At 36.7% G+C, this 23845-nt stretch overlaps 1 protein-coding gene across 1 annotated transcript in view; it reads left to right on the top strand.

Annotated features, from left to right (window-relative positions):
* Positions 1–10656: 10656 nt before the first annotated feature.
* The window catches only part of LOC145681816 (uncharacterized), a 30868-nt gene continuing 17679 nt past the window's right edge, over positions 10657–23845 (top strand). Inside the window, exon 1 of the mRNA XM_081753424.1 lies at positions 10657–11744. Coding sequence (XP_081609550.1) covers positions 10657–11744 — 1088 coding nt within the window. The remainder of the gene's footprint in view (positions 11745–23845) is intronic.

The raw sequence follows: 23845 nt of genomic DNA, 5'->3' as shown, positions 1-23845 counted from the left end.
TAGATCTTTTATATTAATAAAGCCTGTAATAGGTATTTGCAACCTTATGTTATTGTTATATACTCTGATAAAATTTTTAAGGTTCTTTTTCTCCATTTACGAAAACGGTCTATGTGCCCTTCTTCCGGAATAGGCCTCAATTTCAACTTGGCCTCAGTTGTTGCATTCTTATTGGTATGAAACCGTGCACATCATATTGCTTCGGTTTGAGGGAATATTGGTTTGGTGAATTGACTTTCATCTTCTTGACGCTAATCCTTACATTTCCGACGCTTTGAATTCACGTTTACTTAGTATGAGTGCATTTCTGGGCATTTTTCGTTACGTGTTTCCTCACATGTGAATCACCCTGCTCCATCTGTTGTGCTCTACCGATACTCCAGATGTCTTTCTAGAGCATTTGAGTACTAATTCGCTACACTTAATACTCAGAACTTCACTGTTGGCCAGCATCCGTACCTGGCGATTATGCAACCACACACAATGGGAATGAAAGTGTCCGCCATTTTGTATTTGTTCCAGATATCGACTTAATACAAACGAATTATTGTTACCTGGTAGAAACCCCATCAATTTATATCCATTTAGACCAACTTTCATTTAGCAGATTATTTGGGACTTCCTACGTTCCTGTGGGGAATCCCTTGCGCGTGCGTGGTAGGATTGCGAAACATGCAAACTTCAATACAGCAGTGAATTTCTTCAGTGAATTTTTTACCCGCCCTCTTTATGTTGGATAGTTTCCGAATTATTGGCGTCGGAAAGTCATTTTCCCACGCTTTCGGCACCTTGTAGATCTGAAACTATGTCAAGAGAACTTCTTTTCTTGTCTCATTGGCAGGATTCACCTCCCAAGAATTGTAACACTTATTTTGCAACACCCGATATATGTCTTTGTATCACTACAAATGTAAGTCAAAATCCTGTTCCTTGCTATCTATACCTATTTGACTTCTTGGGTATCACATTGAGACCGGAAATCGTAGAAAATTAACTACCAATTCCAGTTTCAGTAGAGTGATTAGGGCACAGGTAAGTCTATTCTCAGTATATACTGAATCCACACACACACACACACAAATTGTTATCTCGAACTGATTTGCTCTGATACGGTTGACAGACGAACGCACACTGTTGTTCAATAACATTGCATTTTGATTTTAATTCAGCGTCCCTTTCAGCAACGAGGCTATATGAGACGTAGACCTACAACTTAAACTGAGTGTAGTTCGAAGTATTTGAGCTCACACCTGATCTTCCGCGCGAAAGACGCGTATGCTAACAGTTTTATAAGACTTCCGATACTTATGCATAGACTAATCAAAGTAATGGGGTGTGTATTGAAAACTCTTAATACCGTATACTTTTGCCCCATTCGGTACTCGTCTGCGTCTTTTTCGTGGGAGATTCGATTTCCGGCGGAAGCTCATGTGGTTCGGATTCCACATTAATCAGTGAGTCCACGTTTCATATAACCTCCCTGCTGATCAGGACGTTAAACTTAAAATCAATTCAACTCAACCCATTCGGTACTCGAACTTGTCACTATACGCTGCAAAATCACATGTAGCTACCAATCGGCTATACAGCGATAACTTATTTGTCCCATAAATAATTCTACTACGTGCATTTATTACAAAATGTTACACCTTCCTACAAGTAATCCAAGGATTTCAGTCCTTCAATTTTCTGAAGTTTTGTGAAACCCCTTACTGGAGTTACGAGAACCGTTTGAAAAGCCTGTGACTTCTCACGAGATGGCATTCTGATCATAAGTTTCATTTTGTCATTGCAGTTAGCCATATTCAATAAATAAATAAATAAAATCGAGTAATCTTTATATTGTTGTTGATAGCGATCGGATAACTGCGTGTTTAGCTTAATGTGTGTGAACAGTGTTTTTGGACATGCGGAAGCTCAAGTATATTTAGGTCGTTATGTTATCGTTGGAAAATAAAGGAAAGAATAGTCAAAGCAGTGGATTTCAGCAGGAAAACGTGCTACCCCCCCCCCCCCGAAAAAAGGAAAGAAGTGTTCAATCGACTAGCAAAGTCATAGCAACGATTGGGATCCCCATTACATTGTTTTCATTGATTATCTGGAAAAAAGATAAAACTCTTACAGGTCAGTACCATGTATCTCTATTAGATTGTTTTTACAAAGAACTTCCTAAAAAGCTGCTCCATTTACCAAAGTAAAAAAATCTCCTTCACCCAGGGGTGGATCCAGGGAAGGACGATCGGGGCGATCGCTCCCCCCAGGAGAGGAAACTTTCTTATTTTATATATATATAAATAAAACCCATCCTAGAGTTTGGAGCTCTTAAAAGTAGCTCTAAGTAGCAGTATCACAACCCACCGCCTCCCCCCAGAAGTCCGTCCTGGATCCACCCCTGTCTTCACCAGAATTATACCTTGTTCAATATCGCTGAAATTGCCATGCCCAAAAGTGCCGAATTGCAATGCGAACTGCTATCTCATCTACCGTACTCTCCAGCTTTGGCTCAGTCACACTTTTTTCCTCTTCTTAGACCTGGCCCGGTGGAAAAAGATTTACATGAAAAGGATGTGCTGAACACAATCACCTATTTTGCATCATTTGACAAATATTATTAATATTATTTTAAATGAATAAAAAAAATGTTGAAAATACATTGAGCAAAGTTTAACTAAAAGAAGATTGACTATATGGAAAAATAAAATTGATTTTCAAGATTGAAAAACTGTTCTTTCAATTCGAAGTCACAGACTTATCAAACGCTCCTCGTATATCAATTTGAACCGTCAAGTTAAATCAGCGTTATTAGAAGTTAACATGGCATCATTTTTTTTTTTTTTTTTAGTTAAAAGGAATTATTGTTATAACTACAAACAAATAGGCTTACATACCATGCGGAAAAGAAGAAAAAAAAACTAACTTGCAAAAACTTTATCCTATTGTAATCACTTGCGTTATAGTGACTCATAAATTTTTATCTCTTGCAAAACGAGAAATACGTCATGTGTTGAATATTTTGTATGCAAAGATAGAACAAGTATATGTATACAAGTAGACACGCATGTTCAGTGATCAACGACTAGTGCCTCATGTGTGGTCTCTAGAAAGTACTTCATAAGTATTGTATTAGTTTGATTGGCGTCCTTGTGGAAGAAGGACAATTCTCGTACAAAAGAATTGATCGATCGAAAGATTGGTCGTCAAAATACAGCTTGTCATATATTACACACATAACAAACACACACACTACCCCACTCCGGGCGTCTCTCACATATCCATTATTTGTGTCCAATATGGGGTCGATAAAACTTGCAGTCTTTTTCAATATATCTGGAAACAAAGAAATTTTCTTTATTTATTTCCTCGTCTGAATAGTGACAATGATCTATATTTTAATTCCTTCATTTCGGAAGACAAAAATAAATTGCATTTTCTGCTTACGCTTTAGGATAACACTTATATGCCTATCAAATGCTTCTATTTCTTGTCATGCCTTGTCGTTCACATACACCTACGCAAACAAACATACAATGTATAAACGCAAATAATACATATGTTAACATAGACGACCTGAGCACCGTCTTAAGTCACGTGATATTTGATTGGATGAATTCCTTATTACCTCTCGCTATTCAGATTGTGAGAATCAGTCGATACATAACCGGGCAGAGAGTGTGCTATGCTTCGAAGAAATAAGTGTGTACTTGTGCGTGTTCGCGTCGGGTGCGACGTTAAAACATTTATGACACAAACAGCGAGAAAATGTGTTATTTTCAATCGTATTTTCATTTTATTCATCAAATTATCAAAGTTACATCGCTGGACTTAAGGTAGGTAGGTTATTCAGGATTTTCTCTTCAGGGAACTTAAAAAGTTCATTACTCAATAATCTGTAAAGAATATTGGGTTTAGAAAAAATAAATAAATACAGAAATTATGAAAGCAATCTGTTGATCTGTGTCAACTGTAGAATTTGGAGGGAAAAAATAGTGCAGGTGGCTAGTATGAGATTCTGCAATGCGAAAGGAAAAAATAAATGAAAGGAAATTAATACTGAAAGAAATCTTCAGACAAAAGGAAAATGTATTTTGTGGTTCATTGAATAAAGGGATAATGTTGTGGTACAAGAACAAGATCGGCATAAGGCCCATGAGAAGTATGTGACCGCATATTGTCCCGAAGCTAAGTGCGCCTGCGAAGATAAAGAGACTCGAAATAAGGTGTTTCATTAAATGTTTTACATTTACAGTTACATGTTATCATAAATAATTTATATCTACTATATGTATATATATATATATATATATATATATATATATATATATATATATATATATATATATATATATATATATATATATATATATATGTGTGTGTGTGTGTGTGTGTGTGTGTGTGTGTGTTAATCACTGTTGTTGTAATATCTTCAGTTAAAAACAGTGAAAAATAGGCGAAGGTATTTAAACAGTTTTCCTTGATTGGTGGAAATTAACCTAACCATAGTGACGGCGATTGTGAATAAAGATAAAACAAGCCGGTTTCCAGAAAACGTTTGGTGAGTGGATCTATACAAGAAGGGCACAAGTCATAAATTCGCATCTGCCAGAATTATCCCTTGGTCCATCACTGTACCAGAAACACTTACGAAAATATGTTATGAAATATATACATAGATTTTAAAGCAAAAGCTATATACACTCTAGATCGAAATGAGTATTAAGTCCGCGAACGCACTCAGACTACCCGCCTGCACGCGTATGAGGGAAAGTTATAGTTTCACGTACTTACATTACATTTGAGTGAAATACTGACAACGATAGAATATGATTGTTTGTCCGTAAATGAGAAATGTTCGCTACAGAGAGAGAGGGTTACACAAAGGGCTCATCTGGTTTGCTATAAGCACCAGACTGTGTCGTGTGATCAGGTCAAAAGTCACATTGCATGCGATCGAGTCTGAAGATTCCAAATCAAGGTGTGATATGTTTCGAGCACGTAACCTCCACGTGGGGCACCCTGGGTAATTCGAAAAAGATGCATATACTTCCTCATTATTATCGATTTTACTCAAGTAACTTGACTTTTGACAATGTTCTATCCATATTTACCTTACGTACTATATAGGGGTTAGACAAAAAAAAAAAAAAAAATCTAAAAACACTTCATACAGGACAGGTAAGTTTGGCCCTCCACTGTACAACATGTGTTGCGGTTGCCGATCGTTTTTTGTTTTCAATGTGTCATGTGGACGTTCCTCTTCCGTCAGCAGTAGCCAGTTCACCTGTGAGTGTCGTGGTGTGGAAGTGGTGCGGTAAAATGAGCGACCTCACAGACTTTCAAAAAGGCATGATCGTTGGTGAGCGTCTGGTTGGAGCTTCAGTGGCAACAGTGGCGAACATTGTGGGGGTATCCAAAGGCACTGTGTCCAATGTCACGAGGGCATACACTGCAAAGCACAACAGTGGTCGAAAGACAATCCTGTCAGATAGGGACGGAGGGCATTAAAATGGATTGTAGCAGCTAAAAAGAAGACCACTGCAATGAAAATTACGTCTGAACTCAATTCCGGCCTACAGAACCCGGTTTTATCGAAAGCAGTGCGATGGGAACTTCATAAAATCAAAATTCATGGAAGGGCCGTTATCGTCAAACCCCTGGTCACAGCAGTAAATGCAAAGAGACGTATCCAGTGGTGCAAGGACCACAAGGCGTGAACTCATGAGCAGTGGAAACACGTAATGTGGTCCGATGAATCGACCTTCACCTTGTTTCCAACAACCGGTCGGGTTTACGTATGGAAAAACCGTCGCAGGCCTATGATACAGACTGTCTGCTCCCAACTTTTAAGCGTGGGGATAGTTCTCTTACAGTATGGGCAGTGATATCGTGGTTTGCTGCAGGTACCATCATAGCCCTGCATGGAATGATGAATGCTAAGGCGTATGAGGCCATTTTGTGGGACCAGGTTCTACCCGTGGCCCAAATAATGTTCCCTGATGGTGATGGCATCTACCAAGATGACCTGTCACGCTGCAAAAACGGTGAATTCATGGTTTGAGGAGCATGACCAGGAGCTATCACACTTCCCCTGGGTCTCACAATCACCAGATCTGAACATCATTGAGCCATTGTGGTCTGAGTTAGAAAGGCGTGTTCGGTCTCATTACTCTCCACCAGCATCCCTTAAAGAACTGGAGAATGTTTTGGAGGAACAATGGTACAAAATTCTACACACCACGATTCAGGAACTGTATACGTCCATTCCACGTCGGATCCAAGCTGTTTTGGACGCAAAAGGAGGCCCCACACCGTACTAGGTATCATTTTGGATTTTTTGGTCCAACCCTCGTACATTGTTGTTAAGCTCTTCATTATGTCTTTGAAATAAGCTTTCAATTAGCCATCTTCTTATTATAGCTTTTGAGATATATGGACTTCATTTTGTCACTGATTTTCCAGTGACATTAACGTTAATGTTTCGTGCTTTTTTGACTATGTTCCATCCATTTTAGAACAATTTGCTTTTCGAATATAGAATCAACATAGTCTCTTCTACATTTAAACTGATTTTGAGCCATTTCCCCCAGGGGTGTCATTTAGGGAGGGCAGGAGAGGACAATTGCCCCCCCCCCAGGAGTTTGAGGAATACATATATTTTAATCGATTGTCTAATAATATACTAGTACAAAATGTGAAAGTCTTATGTTGGTGGTGCTCTTGCCCCCCTTCAAGCAAAGTCTGGAAAACGCCCCTGATTTGCCCCAAAGTCTGTTCACATCATTGCGACCGGATAGGCCCTTCAGATCACTCAAAGCTTGTGCAATAATTGTATGCAATACACAGCAAATATATTAGTGTTATAAATTAAGGTAAATATAATTTAGGCTAAGATCGAAATACTATACTGATTGCTCAAATTTACTGTGTAGGTTTTCGAAACAGGGCTAGAGGAATAATATTCTTCGTTGAAATTTTATCGTAAAATAAACTATGCGTGTTCATTTACCTTTAAAGTTGCAGTAGAAGATGTAAGCCCGGAATTATTTTATTAAGAAACGAGAAGTTCCGGATAAAATTCTTGGACATATGACTGGCTCTCTGTGATTCTTTTTTACACATTGAAGGTTTTCAAGGATTCTGGCCAATTTATGGATAGAAAAAAAAAAAAAAAGAACGTCAGGCTTAGCTTGCAAATGGACTAAGCACCTTATCTTTCTCTTTCTTCCAGGTTATGTCACTGCTGTTTATACCATATTTACACTGCACGTACTAGCTTGCATAAAAATCAAATATACAGGGCAATCGAATTTGAGAGACGTGTAAGCAGTGACGGCTCTTGAAGGAAGTCATATCGATTTAAAAAAATCCTTTTCGCTACAAACTAAGCGAAGAAAGCTGATCAAATGTATTAACTCTTGTATATAGTGTTTTTCTAAAGTTATATGAAGCTTTCTTTCGTTAGCTTCTAGCAATAAAATTAAGATTATTACTGTAGACACTTCCATCAAGAGCCGCCACTGGATATAAGAAAGAATTATGAGCCTTATGACATAATGATTTTGCTTTTCCATCAATGATTATGTTTTATTTGATTCCTAACGTGTCATAAACAGTAAATTGAAGTCTGAGCTTGAAAACGATAAGTTAGTTATAAATCTTAAGGAATTAAATCAAAGAATAATGGATGGATAACCAAAATCGTTACATCTTACACCACCCATAATCCATTGTAACTATTTTCAATATACGAAATTTCTACAGAAGTAACTTTACTAAAGTCCATAAACACGTGCAACTTCTTATTTGGGAAAACTACATAACGAAATGTATTGAAATAGTTGACAAAACTATTTCAGGAAAGTTGTCCAAGAATACATCATCTAATCTACATATAATTGCAGCTTGCAGCTATTATTCAACCGTTTGTTAAGTCCTGGATCTACGATTCAAAGACATCTTTCCGTTGAATCACTACCTGATTGTTTCTTCCAACTTATCAATGTCGTCGATCTTTGTTCTCTGGTTTTATTTATTTATTTATTTATTTATTTTTAGATACATCATCTTCTTGTTCACCTCAACCATAGGTTGGTGGGCAACATGAAAATTTTAAAACTTTTCTCTCCCTTGAAAGAGCTCTTTTCTATTTCTATTTCCATGTCGTTTTCTAGGGACTGAGTAAACTGGTGGTGCCGATGTAAATCATCTTCAGCCTCAATGTGGTAATGGTAGAGCTGCTGCCCACTACCATAATATCTCTCTTCGTCTGGCTCCTACCCCTAATGACCTGTCCGGCATGGGAAGCTCTCTGATAGCAAAGCTATCTCCGGCATAGTTCTTGGGATGATTAGAGCACGCACTCCCCCGCCCCACCCCCAACCCAACAAGGTGGAGATATTGAGGGAGGGCTTTAGGTACATGACCAATTGATAATCTCTCGGCACGAGATCTGCCATGTACGGTATGTGGCAGGGGCGGATCCAGGGGGCGATCGGGGCGATCGCCCCCCCAGAAGGGGAAACTTTCTTATTTTATATACGAGGGCTATCCAGAAAGTAGATTACGTTTTCGTCTGTGTCCGCTAGGGGCGGGGCTAGCGCGGCCATCTTGGGGTCAGAGCGTTGCGCAGCTCAGTCGGCATCTAGCCGTGCTAGTGAGAGGTTCGTGCTGTGCTCCGTTAAGATACTGTGACGGTTTGAAATGTCTACGTTAATTGAAAATCCCGCGAGCTGCGAGGTGCGTGCAGTAATAAGGTTTCTGACAGCAAAAAACTGTAAACCGATAGAAATCTATCGGCAGCTGTGTGAAGTGTATGGGGACAACATTATCACTGAAGGTGGAGTGCGACAGTGGGTCATAAGATTTAAAAATGGCCGAACCAATGTTCACGACGAAGATCGAAGTGGGAGACCCAGCAAAGTGACTGCCGAACTTGTCGAAAAAGTCGATGTTAAAGTCCGTGAAAATCGAAAGTTCACAATAACGGAACTTTCTTTGAGTTTTCCACAAATTTCGCGAAGTTTGTTGCACGAAATCATCAGCGAAAAGCTTGGTTACCACAAGTTTTGTGCAAGATGGATTCCAAAAATCTTGACAGAGGACCACAAAAATCAGCGAATGGCTGCAGCGTTGCACTTTTTGGACGCCTACAATAAGGATGGTGACTCTTTACTCGATCGCATCGTTACTGGTGACGAAACATGGGTGAAACACGTGAACTGTGAAACGAAATTGCAATCAATGCAGTGGGGGCACACAGGTTCTCCCTAAAAACCCAAGAAATGCATGCAAACAATGTCGGCAAGGAAGATGATGGCGACTGTTTTTTGGGACAGAAAAGGTGTGATTTTGGTGGACTTCCTGGAAAGAGGCACTACAATAAACGCTCAAAGGTATTGCCAAACTCTGCAAAACCTCAGAATAGCAATTCAAAACTAACGCAGAGGAATGTTGAGCTCTAAGATCTTGTTGATTCACGACAACGCCCGGCCCCACACGGCAAATGTCACGCGTGAAGTTCTTGAATCTTTTCAGTGGGAGTTGTTTCCTCATCCGCCGTACAGTCCCGACCTGGCACCGAGCGACTTCCACCTATTCCCAGCAATGAAGAAGTGGCTGGCTATGCAGCGTTTTGATGACGACGAACAGCTGCAAGAAGAGGTAACGAAGTGGTTGAAGTCGCAGGCGGCCGAATTTTTCGACGAAGGAATTTCCAAGCTCGTACATCGCTACGATAAATGCCTTAATTTGAATGGTGACTATGTCGAAAAGTAGTATTTGTGTGTGGCTTTCATCTGTATATAATAAAATTTGTTTCCTATACTTTGTTGATTTTTTATTCCAAAATGTAATCTACTTTCTGGATAGCCCTCGTATATAAATAAAACCCATCGCAAAGTTTAGAGCCCTTAAAAGTAGCAGTATGACAACCCACCGTTCCCCCCCTCAGAGGTCGGTCCTGGATCCGCCCCTGGTATGTGGTTCAAAAGATCATGCTTGAATTCTTGCATAAGAGCAGTGGTGTATTTGCAGTATATGGTTACTACAATTGTCGCGGAGCAAATAGATATATTTTACAATATTCCTTTTCGCTTGATTTCAATGGATCGTCGAAGTGTCTTAATACCTCACACCCTGTAGTAGTGTTAATTGTTGTGCAAAGTGGTATAAAATATTTCAAAGGGTAGGCGGAAAACTTCTATGACTTGAGGATCCATGCTGGTTCCAAACTTAACTAATGTTTGAAGATAGGGAACACTTAAGTAGAACAATGTGCAGGAAATGTACTCTTAGTCATAATGTCGTGAAATAAGATTTTGTACGTGTTTACGATCTTTCAGAACTTACTTTACAGAAACGTTTTGTATATTTTTGAGATTGATAATTTAAAATATTATTAGTAATAATAGGATTGTATGCAAAGATCAAATCACATATTTTTGATTGTCCTATGAAATGTACATCTTCCGTCTATGTAATCTGAGACTTATTGTAATGGAAATATTTGCTTCATGTTAGCGTATTCTGGATAGGAACAACAACTGTTCTATTGATTTTTTTCTTTCCTCACTATTTTTACAAATATAATGTATGCATTACTCACGCTTCCTTCTTTTGAACTAATTCTTTTCCTTCTTTTTGTAGGGAGGAGAGAGGAAAATGGGGTGTGGCACCAGTCGGAAACCCAAAATGGGTAGTCGACGGGTCATAACATCTTCAGCACACACTCCAAACGGAGGCCCAGTGGAAGCATGGATCACTAAGACACTGCAAAGTCGCTCATGGGAATCGTTGGTTCCTAGCCAGCAAGGAGGAGGGAATCACCAAAAGTCATCCAGCAATGGAGTCATTCCAAGAGTCGACTCTGACGTTCAGACGGAGCCTGTTGAGGAGGACGAGGAATTTGACTGGGACCTCTCCGACAAAGTGGATATGGAAACCCAAACAACAACGTACCTCATACGTAATCGTGAAACCTCGGATGCGTTTGCCCAGACAGATCAACGGATGATATTTCTAGCTGGTCGCGAGCAACAACACCAACATCGCAGTAGTGGCTGGGCAGAAACTAAGGACGCCATTTGTCAAACGGAAAAGTCTACAAGAACTAAAAGTGTCCAAACCGATTTTACGATAAGTCCTCCAAAAACTCCGGCTGCTAAGTGTCGATCAGTGTTACGAAGAACTCCTCGTGTCTCAGTGAAGCAGCATTCCATAGAACTTTCAACACAAGACAATAACAAGATAAATAATAATAATATCAATAATAGTGTGATAAGTGATGACAGTGTTGTTTCTCCCGAAACGGATCGGTTACGTGAAATTTTAAGAACTAGTGATAGTGCGGAATCGAATACAGGTTCTGTGTATAGAGACGCTCAAAGTTCGGTAGCTCGCGGTCATTTTTCACAAAGACTCGCACGGAAGGAGTTAGATAGCCCAGACGAAGGGTCTCCTGTTGGTTCGTGTACAGCTTTAACAGTGACTAAAGTAGATATGGCAGTCCAAACAGAAAATGATATTCTTACTGACGAAGCGCCTGAATTTGCAGCCCGTCCCCCTCCATGTCGTAAAGTGGAATTGCTCCCAGATTTGTATATATTTGATGAAATTGATGCTCATGTTCTTCTCACTCCAGAATCGGAGACCAGAGACATTCAGAGGTTAGTGCAGTACCTTGTGAAACCAGCCTCAAATGACATCGATAAAATCCGAGCGTTCTTCCGATGGATAGCCAATAATATCACGTAAGTCCTTTATCTTATTTTTAAATACTGTAAGTAATAAGTTATGGTTGACCCGAGTATATTTGTGTCCACGTCATAGTGTGATTCTAGGGGGGGGGGGGCACTGTTTTAATGTTCCTTCCTTTTTGTCTTTCATTTGATTTGTTTTTTTAATTTATCACAAGGATATTATATCCTATATCTTACAAATTCAACCGATCCCATTCGACGTAGATCCTGCTTGGCCTGTTATACAAACTTACAGAAACAAAGCATTATGGTGCGCAGACTTTTGGTTCCTTAGTTATAAGTTTTTACATATATCCTTAAGTTTCAACCAGTATTGAAACTATGTGTTAGCATTTTCAAAAATCAGAATTTCTTCATGCGGTTAAAAGTTGAAAGAGAAAGAAAACAAAAAGCTTCAGAAATTACATATCTTTGAGTCATTTGCTATAGATTATAAGGAAAAATTCTTATATCCCAAGCTACTCACCACTTCAGTAAAATGAAGAAATTTGGGAAATTATTGGTTCGAGGAGATTCCAAGCAAAACTAAAGATATAATCATTTGCTGTACTAGTCTAGGCTTTGGGCTACCTGGATCTGAAATTGAATTTGTCTCTCTTTGGCCAATTGAATTTGTCGTTCTTGAATACATATAAATTTACGAACGGATAAATGGACATGACAAATATGCATAGGTTTACTGTTCGTTTTACCTAACCTCATACATTCAAAACACTCCTCACCATGCTCGAAGTTATGCTAAATACTTAGACCATTGTTTCTATGTATGTAAGAAAACATTTTTAATATTTAAAAGTTCAATTTACAAACGGATAAATGAACATGACAAACATGCATAGGTTTACTGTTCGTTTTACCTAACCTCATACATTCAAAACACTCCTCACCATGCTTGAAGTTATGCTAAATACTTAGACCATTGTTTCTATGTATGTAAGAAAACATTTTTAAGGGGATCTTCTACCATCTCCGCTTAGGTTTCTAACTCTCCATTTGATAACATGTAAAATTTAATATGGTAATTTCTAACAAAGTATTGCAGGTAATAACTTGAAATTTTTAATACAAATACACAAGACCCATATAAATCCAACCACGGTCTCCAATTTACGTTACATGCGTTAGATTAATTGCAATATATTCTTCAGTAAGTTTGGCAACAGAGAATAAAAAGTATGCTGCAGAGGGGAGAGGGCTGACCATCTGTTTGCTTGTTAGCTGCTTTTAAAAGGAAACTCTTACCAGAAAAATCACGTTGTGATTCTCACTTCTCAGTGGTTAGAATGGTCTGGACTGGAAGAGCCCAAAACCTCTTCTTTCTTCCTTTCACGGTTTGTTTGTTTCTTCCACCCCCTGCTGTCACAAGAAGACAACTTGTTTCGGAAAGCACTTTGAATTAGTAGCGAAAAGCCAAACTGAATGACACCACGGACGGATTAAAGGGAGGGGCGGTCACTCCCTCCGAGAACATTTGAATACTTTGAAAAATCGGAGTAAGAAAATAGAAATTGCTTAATCTAATAAGAAAAGTTTGTTGAAGTATACAAATCAAGACGCATTTTAAGTGTCACAGCATTGTACTCTCATCCCCTCCCCTCCCAATTCCCTTCTGAAGAAGTTCTCTTTTGTTTCTCTGTTCCATATTAGCCTTTACACTTACACTTTCATTATCCAGTATTGATTTTTACCATACCATCTGCACAGAAGGCGAATAAGGTTTACGAGTCCTTCCTGCCCCCTTTTTTAAAAATTGCTAATTATAATAAAATTTATCGAAAACAATTCATCTCAACGATAAAGACTTACACATTCATTATTGCAATTTTAAAATAAACTCGCCGCCTGTCGCGTATGCTAGCGATCTAATATATACGAATAGATGAAAAGTTAGTTTGAAGCGTATTGTTTTTCTGTAATTAAGTCCGAATTCATATTTGTTTCTATTGTTGCATCGACAAAAGTGAGTGCTAAATCGATTTAGGCTCGTTGGTCTTTGCGAGGTCCCTCAAGATGCAAGGCCGTGGGCAGTCGCCCACCACTTGAAATGCCTCTGCACTAGAGGTCTGCACGTGCTCGTGCCTACAAAGAATGTATCACTTCGGGCCCGGGAGGGGTTCGGGCAGTAGCGTCATTTCAGATTTGGCTTGGGGGGCCAAGACCCCTTGATATATGTAAAATTTCGCGTTTTTCACTGATTTACTACTATGCTATTGATAAAATTATATAAATCTCAAACTCGGGAGGGGGGCAAATGCCTCTCCCTGTCCTCCTAAATGACGCCCCTGGGTTCGGGCTGTGAATTTTTAAATATACAACCATATTTCTCGGACTTTTTCGGGCCTAACTTTGTAAAGATAGTGTAAAACGATACAAATTGCACCGTTCTTTCTGGAGGACTTTCAAAACACAACTGCAAAATCAAACCTCGAATTGCTGTAAATAAAAATACAATTTTGCATTAATAATTAAGTTTCTGCAATTCGGGCTTATTTCGGGCTCATTTGATTATCACAGAGCTCAGTCCGGGCTAGGGCCTAAATGCTAAGACATATTTTGGACTCGGGTCGGGCCTCACATTGTAAATTCACAGGCCGGGCCCGGGCTGAAAATTCCGGCCCGTGCAGACCTCTGCTCTGCACCCGCACACATTCCTTCCTAGTCCAGAAAATCTCCTCCCCTCCGCATCGTCAATAGTGGTAAATTTGTTCCTCGTATATTTGCTTATTATTGTAAGAGAAGTTCAAACCAGAACTCTAAAATTTGTTCGTTCTCTGGGGTAATGTGAGTAATGCAAATTAAGAAAGATATGCGTAATATACAAATGTCAGATAAACTTGATATCAATTTGAATAACCTTTTACGTAATGTTTATTTTAGAAATAATAAACTTATGCAAGTATATCGAGGCATCTGAAATTTAATGTTAAATAGTGGCGAGTGAGCCAGAAGGGGCGTGCACTATTCAGTTAGTCAAAGAACTCATATATGTAGCTTGAAAACTAATACTATTTAAACCAATATTGATTCAATATTATTGAATTAGACAAATTTGATCACTCTGGCCACAGAAAAGGCGTCACCTTCTATGGCCCACCCATCGCATGATGGGAATGAAAGACAGAGGAAAAAAACACAAATTTGTAAAAAGTAGGATAACCATAATTGGAAATAGTGTGTGTATTTTTAAGGAGGAAACACAGAAGTACATTCTCGATATAATAATAATAATAATAATAATAATAATAATAATAATAATAATAATAATAATAATAATAATAATAATAATAATAATAATAATAATAATAATAATCTTTCTCACTTCAATCATAGGTTGATGCGCAAGAAGGAAATTTTAAAACTTTTCTCTCCCCTGGGAGAGCTGTTTTATAATTTGATAAGATCTCTTCTTCGTAACTGCATCTATCCCTGATCGGGCCGCGGTGGGTCAGTGGTAGAGCGTTCACCTCTAATGCATGGCGTCCTTAGTTCGATCTCAGCTCGCACCAAGTGAACTTTGTGGAGGACAAACACCAGGTGTGGGGGTTTTCTCGGGGTTCTCCCGTTTCCTTCCACTTTTTGCATTCCAGCATTTCCTTCTTTTCACAACATCACTAGCTCCTTTAACCTACCAGGCATAACTGTGGGACGTAAAACTTATAGATTTTTCTATCTTTGATCTTCCACTTCCTGATTTTTCTTCTGCCTTTTCCCCTATCAACATGGTGATCCAATCGGAGTGCCGAATAAGATGTCCAAGCATGCTGTTTCTTTTTTTTTTTCCTATTATCTTCATGATCTGTCGTCCTTCATTAGCTTCCTTTAGTACGTCTTCATTCCTTTTCCTTATACAGTATTATTATTATTACACAACCACACAAAATAAATAAAAGTTCTGTGCACTGGATCCCAGGGTATTGATTCGATGTATTTTGGTACCCAGAACCCAAATTTCGAAACTCCAGGACGATTTGACCGTGTCAACTTTGTTTTATGGGCGAAGAACGTAAGTGCTGTTTTACGTTTGCTTATGTTTATCGCCCATTTAATAAAAATATCACGGTCAATCGTCCTGGGGTTTCAAAATTTGGATTCTGGGTACCAAAATATTTTGAATCCATACCCTGGGGTCTGGTGCACAGAACTTTTATTCTTTTTGTGTAGTTGTGTTATTATTATTATTATTATTATTATTATTATTATTATTATTATTATTATTATTATTATTATTATTATTATTATTATTATTATTTTCCATGCGTACATTTTCTCGAAAATATCCTCCCCCTAAGAGATGATCAACAATTCATTCCTGAATAGTACTCAGCTTCTTTTCCTACTAATGACTATTTAGGAGTTTTTCCTTAGCTGAATCTCGTTATATTGTGTCTCCATTGTACGTAGAATAGGATTCGATTGCCAGTGTAAGCTCACAACTTCCGAAGTTGAGTCAACATCGTGAAAGAAATGAAGAACTATCCGAATAAAGTGGTAGCGATCTCTGGCCAAGAAAGACGAAAGGATTGTTTGATGTCATTGCACTGATCACGATCTTCTAGGTTGTGAATGTTTACCAGCTGGCATGTCCAGGCCCCTATGGGCTGTATTGCTGAGTTTAGATTTTAGACTAATAAACAGCTGTCTTTAGAAAATAACCTTGTAACACAAATATGATAGTCATGAGTTCCGAACCATAGTGTCAAGTGGTATAAATCTCACTTGGGTGGTAAAATTTGTTATTAGACATTCGTGGAAATCAACTGCTCTGTTAAAATATTTCAGTTTTCTAACATTGTTATGCCTAATTATTATTAAGCATTAATAATTACTTATTATTAAGAAGAAGCTGAAAATCGAGAAACATGGAAGAAATATTTCAAGGTCCAAACTGAAAATTAAGAAGAAACGAAAAAAATCTCATCAGTCCCAGGACCGGCCAAAAGGCAGAATACTTAATAATAATAATAATAATAATAATAATAATAATAATAATAATAATAATAATAATAATAATAATAATAATAATAATAATAATAATAATAATAATAATAATAATTTTAAAATTTCGTTCTTGATTATAAGAATACATTATACATTATAAAAGTCGTATACAAAGAAATGTATACATCCTAGAAATAGTATATACATATCAACGAAATACCTTACTACTGTCAAACAACATTTGTACTGTGTATACATTTATATTAATTCTATAGACTGTCACGTCTTTTAATCACGTGGCTCCCCAGCTTGCCTCACAACGATGAGCAAACGCCAATGATTTGAGTATTCTAGTGGGGAATCGAACCTAGAATCACGCGAACAGGAGTCAAAAGTTCTAACCACAAGACTATGGAACCCCTTAGTATGACGTTATGCTTGAAATTCAAATGATTCTACCAAAAACAATTATCAACGAAATAGTTTATTACATCTCTAACACATTACATTTATACTGTGCATACATCTATATTAATTAAATTATGAAAAGGAGTAGAATGACTATATGCCTGAAATTAAAATGTTCCTACAAAAAGCATATTTTTCAACGAAATACCTTCCTATTGTCATGTATACGGGTAATTTTATTCGTGGGTGGAAGGAGGAGTCGCCCGAAGTAAGGAAGAAATACAATACTCTCCTATCTGATAATTGAAATCATGAATAAATTTTATTATTATTATTCTTTCTGTATATGTTCATTTTCGAGTTAATCATTCCATATCGGACTCCCGAAGAAAAAAAAAACTATCGAAACAACTTATTGACCGTGCTGATAGCGACTACTCCCCGTCATGACACCGTTTTTCAGTTTTGTTAGTGTTAGGAAAAAGAAGAGTGAGAAAGAAGAGTAGCAGAGGGAGGCAGAGAAGAAAAGAAAAAGAGAAAGAATGAAGAAAGATAAAGGATTGGATGAGAAAGGATTACTGGATAATTCAGGAAATATAGTAATGAACTTGAATGGTTATTAACGAAGGATCAATTCCGAAGTGATCCGGAAATAGACACATGTCCATAAATACGAGCCTGATCTGGGTCCAGGCGACTGCACAAGAGGGAGTTGCCCAAACCCAGCCCAAGCTAGGTGAAAATGGAATTTAATTGGTTGTAAGGTAATCCTGAATGGTAAATATTAACTATCCAGTCTCTGAACTCCATACTCTGAGATCGACCGCACATATAAATTAGCTTGGCGAGACTTCTTTTTTGGAAGGAGAGAGTACCAAATTCTTTTCCTCTTTGATTCCTTCATTTTGTCACACTTCTTGCAACACAGATATTATAGCACAACGACAGTAGAATTTCCAGTAAGTGCACTTTGCAGTTCGTTTCAAGAATATTCTAAAACTCAAGGGTCACAAAATCACCTTCCCCTCTTTCCCTTTTCGAAGGGATCTTTCGGGGGGAAAGGTGAAAAATGTGGAAACAATTGGATACAATTACTAAGAACATTTTCCTTCTTCCTTCACAAGTCTCTTGTTTATGGTCATTTCGTCTTGTGTGATAAGGCGGACTCCAGAACACAAAATTGCAACGCTCCAGATTCCCTACCCAAATTGTCACGCGGTTCGTATGTCAGTCTTCGAGTTTCTTCAAAGAATGTTACATTATCTGCTATGAGATCTGCAAACGATCTCCATTGTATAACTGCTATCTCGATAGAGGCAGTGGACAAAACTGAGGACAAAGCTGCCCAAAACAAGTTTTTGACAAAAAAAAAAAAAAGGAAGAAACAGAGACAACATTTGTTTTTAGCCAGAAGCGCTCATAAATCACTACCACGTGACGCGAAGACTATTAGGGCTAGAGGTTCAGCAGAGAGCTCTCAATTCCTGGAGAAATTCTATCCTCTACGTTGCCAAGTGTAAACGGAAGTATACATTATAATTAATCTAAATTAATCTGGGGCATTAAATCAAAAACAGAAACCATGAACATATAGGTATTGCTGTTGGAAAATATCATGGAAAATTTTGAGACGGTAAGTGCAATATCTTGTTAAATATTCACATAGAAATATCTACGTGTTATCTTATAGGGATCCTGAAACACTTGCAAGTGGGTAGACATCCCCTTAATATTTAAAAGTTCAATTTACAAACGGATAAATGAACATGACAAACATGCATAGGTTTACTGTTCGTTTTACCTAACCTCATACATTCAAAACACTCCTCACCATGCTTGAAGTTATGCTAAATACTTAGACCATTGTTTCTATGTATGTAAGAAAACATTTTTAATATTTAAAAGTTCAATTTACAAACGGATAAATGAACATGACAAACATGCATAGGTTTACTGTTCGTTTTACCTAACCTCATACATTCAAAACACTCCTCACCATGCTTGAAGTTATGCTAAATACTTAGACCATTGTTTCTATGTATGTAAGAAAACATTTTTAATATTTAAAAGTTCAATTTACAAACGGATAAATGAACATGACAAACATGCATAGGTTTACTGTTCGTTTTACCTAACCTCATACATTCAAAACACTCCTCACCATGCTCGAAGTTATGCTAAATACTTAGACCATTGTTTCTATGTATGTAAGAAAACGTTTTTAATATTTAAAAGTTCTTAATACTAGTGTCTAATATAACAGAATAAATGTGTTTTCTAAAATGTGATGTGGACAGAATCAACTAGTTAATATTGTTCTTTTTCTGCAACATCTTAAGCAGATTGTAATATAGTATATCAATAGGTAGGGTGTGAAAATTACCGTTTTCAATTTTGAACGTATTTTCAACAGTTGAGTTCCCTTGTGTACTAACGAACCAGAGAGTGAATTCAGATTTTTTTCGTATTATAGCCAAAGGTTCCCATCAGGGGGGACAAGGTGGGACGCTCGCCCCCTAGAGGAAATTGTACTTCAGAATATTGAAAATCCAATATAATTTTTACATTTGTTACAGCAAAATTTGAAACTATTTTTGAAACGTCGCTTATACTTGCCCCCCTTGGAAATCACAACATGGACGCTCTTGATTATAGCTGAACTCTATCAAAAATTTCAGTGCGCTATGTTTAACATGATTAATGTCGAAATTGCTCCTAAGCAGGTATGAACATTTTGAAAAATAACTCCGAAACTGCTAATAAGCTAAACATGCAGTAAATAACTATGCTTTTGAACACTACTGTCACTTAACATTTGATAAAACATTAAAACCACATGAAAGCTCACATTTAAGTCTGAAGTACAATTCCATTTAAACCAATACAAGATAAGTTTCGCTATCTTGTTATGTTGGAATGATTTACAAGTGAGTCGAAAGAGTCCAAAAATTTTTAACACGTTTACTATCTAGATTTCCTTAATTATTATCATCATATCATGGATTTGTTTACTATTCACGTTGAATAGCTAAACCATTTTCTTTAATCCACTGATTTACATGAGGAATTAGAGTGTAGCAGCTAAAACTGAATCGATTTTTTAAAACTTTTTTTTTACGGTTAGTAGGCCTATTTTTATTTATTATTTTATTTTGTGTTTACATTACATCCTGTATTAAACATATATTGCATCTTGAATTCTAAAATCAGTGGTAGAACAATCGCCTTTGGTATGAAGGTTCTTTGGTTCGATCCCAAGTCATGTCGGCTTGTAGTGTACAACATCGTGTCCATAGTTTTTCCTCAGACTTTCTCGTTTCCTCCTACATTCTCATTCCACAAATTATTCTATAATAAATCATTCAATTTTCATTGATTATTATTCTTGTTCTCTTGCCTTCAGGGCACAATCGAGGGACCAAAAGAGGTTACGGTGGCTCAGTGGTAGAGCGCTTACCTCTGGTGGATGGGGTTTCTGGTTCGATCCCCGAGCAAGTAAGTTTGTGGTGGACAACATCGTGTCCATGGGTTTCCTCGTGGTACTCCCATTTCCTCCCACTTTTCATTCCACCAATTCTTCCTTTCATCATTCACTTGCTTTAATCATCATCTCCCTGAGCCTAACAGGCATAATCGTGAGACGTGAAACTGATAGATTTCTTTTCATTTCATTTCGAGGAACATAAAACTAGAAATTTCATTTCATTTTCATTTAATTTGAATTCTGAAAAGCAATGAAATACGAGGAGAAGAGAATTTTAAAAACTGATCTGTTTTGTTCAAAGTGTAGCAGCAAAAAACCGTTGGTATCGAACAGGCTACAAACTGTCATTAGGTTACGTATTACTACTTAAAACACGTATTTACTTATACATATATTTTTTCGGTCACAACCTTTTAAAAGCTTTTTACCAGAAAATCGAAAGTATTGAATCGACATCTGTTTTAGGCCATTAGTAATGAAAACATTATATTATCACGTTTCGTATGTACGTACGTACAATGCGTGGCAGCATCTGTACTTATTGTAACATATATATAGCGTGTGTCACGCTTTGTTTATTTATAAGAATCTGGGGAATTTATTGATTATTGATTTCAACGAAGTGTATATTTTTGTACGGCATGCGTTACAATAAAGATGATAATATTATTGATAGAAACTGAGTTGAAATGTTAGTACAAGCAAAATTACTAAGTTTTTTTTTCTTCTGTTAATGTTGAAGACTAAGTTTAATGTTTTTCAAAATAGTAGTAATAATATCATAGGTTTTCCTTTTAGCTCGCCTACTGAGCCTTTTATATCACATTCATACTTCATATTAGTGATGTGAGGTGGGAAAATTTTCCGCTATATTTTTCCGCAAAAATTTTCCGTTCTAAAAAATTATCAGTAATCAAGTAACAATTCCTCAGCAATCATAAAATTGGTTGAATTCATGTATAGAAATGTTAAAAATTGAAAGATTGTTTAACGAATCTGAAAATTTTCTTGGCTTAGACAATTTTCAGTACTATGTAGGAACAAGTGAAACAATTTTTCATGAATCGAAATATTTTCTGTCTTATATGGAAAAATTGAAGAACTTTTCGGAAAATTTTCATCATTTTGAAGCAAAAAGCAAAACAACTTTTTGTAAATCGGAAAGTTTTATTGCTCTGTAGAAACAAGTGAAAGGAATTGTCATAGATCAGAAAATTTTCATCACGATGTAGAAGCAAGTTGAAAAAACTTTTCGTAAGCCGGACAATTTTGGATATTATGTATAGTGATGTTAGGTGGAAAATTTTCCCTTATATTTAACTGCACGTCAGTGATGAAAATTTTGAAACGGAAAATTTTCCGATTCATAAAAACATACTCCACTTATTCTTAGATCCGTGATGTGAGGTGGAAAATTTTCTTTTATATTTTTCCGGAAAATTTTCCGTTCTTAACAAATAGCAGTGATCAAGCAACAATTCCTCAGTATTCATAAAATTGATTTAATTCATGTATAGATATTGTTAAAAAGTGAAAGATCGTTTAAAGAATCTGAAAATTTTCATGGCTCAGACAATTTTCAGTACTATGTAGGAACAAGTGAAACAATTTTTCATGAATCGAAAAAATGTCTGTCCTGTAGAGTGATGAAAATTTTCCGGAAAATATTGAAACTGAAACTTTTCCGATTCATAACAACATACTCCACTTATTCCTATATCGTTGTTTAGCTGTAAAATTTATTGGTAATAAATATTGTCTTAAAAAGTTTCATGAAGTGAAAATCTAACGATTCTTCATTTCAAGAATGTTTTAAAAACTTCAATGCGTTCTTCCCTCAGAATCCCCCTTTGATCTTACAATATTAGATTTCGTCAGTTTAATACGCATAAGACGGTTTTCTCATAGCTTTACTACATTTATAGATTTACATACACAACATTTATAAATACGTAGATAGATTTCTATACATAATAATGGTAGTTTTACAATACAAATATCTGCTCTAAGATGTTGATTATACAATATTCCAATATTGAAATTATGATTCACGAGTGTTAAACACAATAAAATCAATTTTTCTTATTTTCTGTTACAAAAATTATCTTCATAAGGAATTTTTATGTAGTTATTTCATGTCATAGGCAGTCCTACATGTGAAGAAATAGTGGAATTTTCTGTTTCTGAAATTGATAAATTCACAAAGGTTTCTTTTCAATTTCTTGTTACATTTTAAATATTGGAATGGGACATTTGTTCTCTACGAATTCGATGTATGTTCCGTGCACTTTACACACACACACACAAACACAGAGGGGGAGAGAGAGAGAAACACTGTATATTTTTACTTCCCAACTTGAAACATTACAAAATTTACTGGTTTCCGAAAGCTAACTGGAAAAATGATAATTTGTTGCTACAACTTCCCTCTACAGGAATTGAATTTTATAGCTGAATGTGTAGTTAAATATAGTGCAAAATTTTCCACCAAACATCACTATACATAATATCCAAAATTGTCCGGATTATGAAAAGTTTTTTCACTTGTTTCTACATCGTGACGAAAATTTTCCGATTCATGAAAATTCAATTTACTTGCTTCTACAGATCAATAAAACTTTCCGATTCACAAAAAGTTGTTTTACTTTTTGCTTCAAAATGATGAAAATTTTCCGACTCATAAAAAGTTCTTCAATTTTTCCATACAAGACAGAAAAGACTTCGATTCATAAAAAATTGTTTCACTTGTTCCTACATAGTACTGAAAATTGTCTGAGCTATGAAAATTTTCAGATTCTTTAAACGATCTTTCACTTTTTAACAATATCTATACATGAATTAAATCAATTTTATGAATACTGAGGGTTTGTTACTTGATCACTGCTATTTGTTAAGAACGGAAAATTTTCCGGAAAAATATAGAAGAAAATTTTCCACCTCACATCACAGCTAAATAATGATGTAGGAATAAGTGGAGTATGTTTTTATGAATCGGAAAATTTTCATCACTGCTTCATATTATCACTAATATCACCCAGGTATCGAAAACTAGTCACCTGTTCTATTTTCTCCCCTCCTGCTTCTATATTTGACAACTACCGCTTCATTCCAGTCACCATGGTTTTTTTTATTTCTAACATTTATTTTCATCCCATATTCTTCATCCCTTCCTCAAGTTTTCTAACTTTTGATTGATTTTCTTTTCAAATCGCGCCACAAGTGCCATATTATCTGCAAACCGGATACTTCTAATCATTCTACC

This window comes from Thermobia domestica, chromosome 3, assembly GCF_964235325.1.
Source record: "Thermobia domestica chromosome 3, izTheDome1.hap1.1, whole genome shotgun sequence".
Classification (NCBI taxonomy): domain Eukaryota; kingdom Metazoa; phylum Arthropoda; class Insecta; order Zygentoma; family Lepismatidae; genus Thermobia; species Thermobia domestica.
Note: the sequence above shows the minus strand (reverse complement) of the source record. Positions and strands in the feature narration are given on the sequence as shown.